The 6,141-nt window shown below is 44.9% G+C and overlaps 1 protein-coding gene across 1 annotated transcript in view; it reads left to right on the top strand.

Moving 5' to 3' along the window:
• The first annotated feature begins 5,969 nt into the window (after positions 1-5,969).
• LOC142312939 (uncharacterized) overlaps positions 5,970-6,141 on the top strand; it is a 72,967-nt gene continuing 72,795 nt past the window's right edge. The window contains 1 exon segment of the mRNA XM_075351928.1: positions 5,970-6,126. Coding sequence (XP_075208043.1) covers positions 6,049-6,126 — 78 coding nt within the window. The 5' untranslated portion in view covers positions 5,970-6,048.

The raw sequence follows: 6,141 nt of genomic DNA, 5'->3' as shown, positions 1-6,141 counted from the left end.
ACCAAAGGTCTCTTAAAGTTTAACGACGGTCCTGAAAGTTACAGAGCATGGAGAGCTTCTTTCAGAAACGCCACGGTCGGCCTGGACATCTCTGCCAATGAAGAGATCGATCTCTTGGTCAAGTGGCTAGGAAACAAATCAGTAGAACATGCAAAACGCATCAGGGATATCAGCATCAACCACCCGAGGTTTGTGCCTGTTATGGTAGAGACTTGATGAGTGCTATGGCTCTTCAGAGAGGATAAAAGAATCCCTCTTCAAAAGGTTGGAAGACTTTCCCAAGATCTCTAATAAGAGCTTTCACATGCTAAGAGAATTGAGCGACCTCTTGGTAGAACTCCAAGTCGCCAAGTTTGAAGGAGACCTGCCAGGCCTCACGTCCCTAGATGCAGCCAGAGGTATTAAACCCATAGTGAATAAGCTGCCTTACAGTCTGCAAGAGAAATGGTTGAACCGGAGTTCAGATTACAAACAACGTCACAACATGCCGTTTCCTCCATTCCACGTCTTTGTAGATTTTGTACGCCAGCAAGCCAAGATTAGGAATGATCCCAGCTTCGACCTTTCCACCGCAGATCCCAGCAACCCACGAACAGGTAAGCCTGCTCCAGTCCGCGACCCTCGACGCTCACCTATCACTGTACACAAAACTAATGTGTCTGCTACCGATTTATCACGCAAGACCCACAGTACAACAGAACCTGAAGGGTCACTAACAATTGACCCAGACAAAGAGTGCCCCCTACATAAAAGCCTCACCCACTGCAACAGTGCAGGAGTTTTAGAGGAAAATCTCTTAAAGACCGTAGAATCTTCCTCAAAGAAAACCAACATATGTTACAGATGTTGTGCATCCACATCTCATTTAGCTAGAGACTGCAATGCCAGTATCACTTGTTCAGAGTGTAACAGTCAAGAGCACAGCACAGCTCTACACCCAGAGCCAGCCCCACAGAACCCCACGCACATAGACCGACTTACAGAGCACGGCGGGGAGGAGACAGACAGTACACCTCCTGAAGTGTCACCCCAGTGCACTCAAGTTTGTGGAGAAGGTCTTGCTAACAAATCCTGCTCAAAGATCTGTCTGGTTACAGTTTACCCTATAGGCTACAGAGAAAAAGCGGTTCAACTCTATGCTATACTCGATGATCAGAGTAATAGATCCACTCGCCAGTTCAGCTTTCTTTGACATCTTTGGAATCAAGGGACTTAGCTGCTCCTACTCACTGAAAACATGTACAGGAGTGAGTGATGAATCTGGCAGGAGGGCAACAGGTTATCAAATCGAATCCCTAGATGGGAAGACATCCTTACCCCTTCCTACATTAATCGAGTGCAATGCCATCCCGAACAATAGAGAGGAAATGCCCACTCCAGAAGCGGCACTACACCATCCCCATTTGAGAAACATAGCGCATCTCATTCCTGCACTTAATTCTCAAGCCAAGTTGGTCCTTTTGCTGGGGAGAGACATCATCAGAGTTCACAAGGTGAGGAAACAGATAAACGGTCCTCATAACTCGCCCTACGCTCAGAAGCTAGATCTAGGATGGGTAGTTATAGGGGACGTCTGCCTCGGGAATGCTCACAAGCCGAACAACGTCCACTCTCTCTACATGAACACATTGGAGAGTGGCCGTCCATCCTTTTTCCTACCCTGCCCCAACAAATTCCTAGTGAAGGAGAATCTCACCAATTCAGCACAATTAAATGGTGGGAAAGACAGATACGCCATGGATGAATTGTGCGACGGAGACAAAGATCATCCAGGGTGCGCTGTCTTTCAAAAGACCAAAGAAGATTATAAACTAGCCCATTCCATCGAAGATGAGACCTTCCTGGAGATAATGGATCAAGGATTTCGCAAGGATGAAAACGACAGCTGGGTGGCTGCACTACCATTCAAGCCACAAAGACCTCGTCTTCCTAACAACAAAGAGCTGGCACTAAAGCGCCTTACCCACTTAAAGCGCAGTTTCTCAAAGAAGCCAGAAATGGAGGTACATTTCTTTGCTTTCATGGACAAAATATTCAAAAATGGTCACGCAGAGGTAGCTCCACCTCTCAAAGAGAACAATGAATGCTGGTATGTCCCGATGTTTGGTGTATATCACCCCAAAAAGCCTGGACAGATACGCATAGTGTTCGACTCCAGCTCAAGATACCAAGGACTCTCCTTGAATGATGTCCTTTTGACAGGTCCCGACCTCAACAATTCGCTCATTGGTGTGCTCATCAGATTTCGGAAAGAAGCAGTTGCCATCACTGCAGATATACAACAAATGTTTTATTGCTTTTTAGTCGATGAGGAACATAGAGACTTCCTACAGTTCCTTTGGTTCAGAGATAACGAACCTACTAAAGACATTGTAGAGTATCGTATGAAGGTGCATGTTTTTGGCAATAGCCCATCCCCTGCAATAGCAATCTATGGTCTTAAGCGATCTGTGCGAGGAAGCAAAAAAGACTTTGATGAAGATGTTAAACAGTTCATTGAAAGAGACTTCTACGTAGATGACGGCCTAAAGTCTCTTCCATCGCCTCAGGCTGCAATCAGCCTACTCAAGAGAACTCAGAATGCACTTACTTGTTCTAATCTCAGATTGCATAAGATAGCTTCTAATAGCAAAACAGTGATGGAAGCCTTTTCTGCTGAAGACTATGCCACCGATCTGAAAGACCTAGACTTATCCACAGACTCTCTTCCTGTACAATGCAGTCTAGGGCTCAATTGGGACTTAAAGTCTGATACCTTCACATTTCAGGTCGCCTTAGAGCAAAAACCCTTCACACGATGAGGAGTCTTGTCCACAATCAACAGTCTATATGATCCCCTCGGATTCGCGGCACCGGTGATCATCCAAGGTAAGACCTTGCTAAGAGAATTAATGGTAGGCTCTGTTGATTGGGACACCCCACTTTCTCCTGGGAAAGAAATCGCATGGGTAACCTGGAGGGACTCTCTAAAGACATTATCTGACCTGCATATACACAGGCCATACACGTGTATTCCCTCAGAGAAAGTTCTCTCTAGGAAGCTGTGCATATTCAGCGACGCCTCAGTTAAAGCCATAGCCGCAGTCGCCTATTTGAAAACGATAGATGTCATGGGTAATGTCCACATAGGGTTCGTCATGGGAAAGGCCAAGTTGACTCCATGTCCAGAATCCACAATACCCAGACTAGAACTCTGCGCTGCTGTTCTTGCCACAGAATTGGCGGAACTTATCACATCAGAACTCGATCTACAGCTTGAAGATGCAGAATTCTTCACCGATCGCAAAGTAGTGTTAGGCTACATTCATAATGAGACTAGGAGATTCTATGTATACGTAAATAACCGGGTACTTAGAATTAGGAAGTCTTCACAGCCTTCTCAGTGGAGATACGTACCAACCGACCAAAATCCTGCAGACCATGCGACCAGAGCGGTACCGGCATCACGCCTCAAAGACACTAACTGGCTAGTCGGACCTGCATTTCTGTATCAACCAGTACCCACTGCTCACGAGACACATACTCATGAACTCTTCGAACCCGAATCAGATGTAGAGATACGGCCTCAAGTTTCCACACTTAGCACAACGATCACCAACAGGCACCTTGATTCCCGCCGCTTCCTCAGATTCTCTACCTGGAGATCGGCCTACAGAGCCTTGGCTTGCCTGATCCATGTCATTAGATCCTTTAAAAACAGACAATCGAGACCAGCTCCATGCAAAGGCTGGCATCGTTGTCATAAAGCTTACTCAGTGGAAGTGCTCACGCAAGCCAAACACGCAATCATCTGTTGTGTACAGCACGAAGCTTATACCCAGACTCTAGAGTCCCTCCGGAACCACAGAGGTGTCCCAAAAGGTAGTCCCCTTAAAAAACTGGATCCGTTTGTAGATACTCAAGGACTGCTGAGAGTCGGGGGACGAATTTCAAATGCAAAGCTTGAAAATAACGAGTGTACTCCAATCATTGTTCCTCACGGCCATGTTGCTTCCCTGCTGGTTGAGCATTATCACGCACAGGTTAGACATCAAGGACGCTTGATAACTGAAGGAGCCCTACGGGAAGCGGGTTTCTGGATAACAGGAGTTAAGCGACTTGTGAGTAGAGTCATCTTCAAATGTATCGTCTGCAGGAAACTCCGTGGTTCATGTCAATCCCAAAAAATGGCAGACCTACCAGCAGACCGTTTGAGTACCGAACCTCCTTTTACTAACGTGGGCCTCGATGTGTTTGGTCCCTGGTCAGTTGTCACACGTCAGACTAGGGGAGGACATGCAAACAGCAAGCGCTGGGCCGTCTTGTTCACATGTTTGAGTATTAGAGCTGTACACATAGAAGTCATTGAGACAATGGACACATCCAGCTTCATAAATGCCTTTAGACGATTCATTTCTCAGAGGACATGTAAAGCATATACGCTCTGACAGAGGATCTAACTTTTGTAGGAGCATGTGGTGAACTAAAGATTCCCTCAAATCTGGACATTAACCAAGTAGAAAGACATCTTTCAGAACTAGGTTGTACGTGGACCTTTAACCCACCGCACTCATCTCATATGGGAGGCGTGTGGGAGCGCATGATCGGCATCGCTCGCAGAATCCTCGATTCCATCTTTCTGCAACTTGGTCCTTCGAAGCTCACTCATGAGACTCTAACAACCTTCATGGCCGAGGTAGTAGCTATAATGAACGCCAGACCACTGGTTCTCATATCCAATGACCCTGACGACCTATCTCTGCTCACCCCTTCAACTCTCCTCACCCAGAAGTTTAATGTGAATATGCCGACTTCTGGAGAGTTTACTACAAAAGACTTGTACAAATCTCAATGGAAAAGAGTTCAAATGTTAGCAGACCTTTTCTGGACCAAGTGGAGAAAACAATATCTCTCTACATTACAGACAAGAGACAAATGGCAAGAAAGTAGACCCAACATGAAACCTGGAAATGTCGTCCTAGTGAAGAACACTCAGTCTAAAAGGAACGAGTGGCCTCTAGGATTGGTAACCAAGGTCTTCCCAAGTCAAGACGGACAGGTCAGGAAAGTGGAAATCAAGATTCCCAAGCAAAGTGGAAAGCTGTTTCTTAGACCTGTATCTGAACTTATTCTATTGCTCTAGTTTAAGTTTATGTGGCATTCCCCCGGATGCCAGACGGGGAGTGTCATGCCTTCATAGAAATGCATATAATTATTTTATTATGCCATGTAATAAGATAACATTTAGTAATTGACATTGATACTGATGCTGTGATATTCAACAGCGCCATCTGTTGACAATGTTGTCTTACTGCAGTTAGTTTAATGTTTCACTGGTTACTGTGCAATGAAAATTGTCCTACCAAGGCTTATGTAGTTACCCATCAGACCTTGCATAGGCTCTGCCCCTTCTTCTTCTTCAGCAGCCATTTCAGTTACATGGACACAGACATTTGCATGCTCATCTCTCCAGATCTCTGCTCCTTTTGTTTGCCTCTACATAGCACAGTCGGTGAGTTATGATCCCCTGGTTAGGGCTCATCAAATTATAATGTAGTTGCTCTGTTCTGAAAGTATTATCCTGTCATAGCTAATATGTATTCGCCATGTAGTGCATTTACCCTGCATGTCCTGTATCAAATGGAATGCTATGTAACTCAGATATGTTGTATGTTGTACTTAGTATTTTCATTTATTTCTTGTAGTTTTACACTGATCTGATTAATAAAAGTTGTAAAGGACCCCCAGCGTCCCAGTCAATGCATTGATGGGAAAGAGTTAAGCTGTCTGTCAACTCGTCTTCCAAAGCACAGATTGAGGGTGCCAGAACAGTCATATAGAGGTTGAGTGTTAGCCTGACTTTAGTATTCAATATGATAAGTATGGGACTGCTTATAGATTGCAATCATATACATAACAATGTTATACTACTTTTTCACATCCATAGTACATTGTTGTTGCTTGCAAAGAGCCAAAACTTTAATTATCATTTTTTTTCTGGCTACAACTGCACAATCAACACACTTGGATCTTTTAGATAAGAACATTTTCCTGACTGACTTGTCAAGGATGGATAAGGACAGGGACAAGATGGCGGAGAGGATATTACACCTCACCCTAGAGATCCTCTTTCATCTTACTGGAGAGGTGAGTGATTCTGAT

The sequence above is a fragment of the Anomaloglossus baeobatrachus genome, chromosome 5 (genome assembly GCF_048569485.1).
Source record: "Anomaloglossus baeobatrachus isolate aAnoBae1 chromosome 5, aAnoBae1.hap1, whole genome shotgun sequence".
Lineage (NCBI taxonomy): Eukaryota > Metazoa > Chordata > Amphibia > Anura > Aromobatidae > Anomaloglossus > Anomaloglossus baeobatrachus.
The sequence above is the reverse complement of the archived record's forward strand: the minus strand, read 5'-3'. Positions and strand labels throughout refer to the sequence as shown.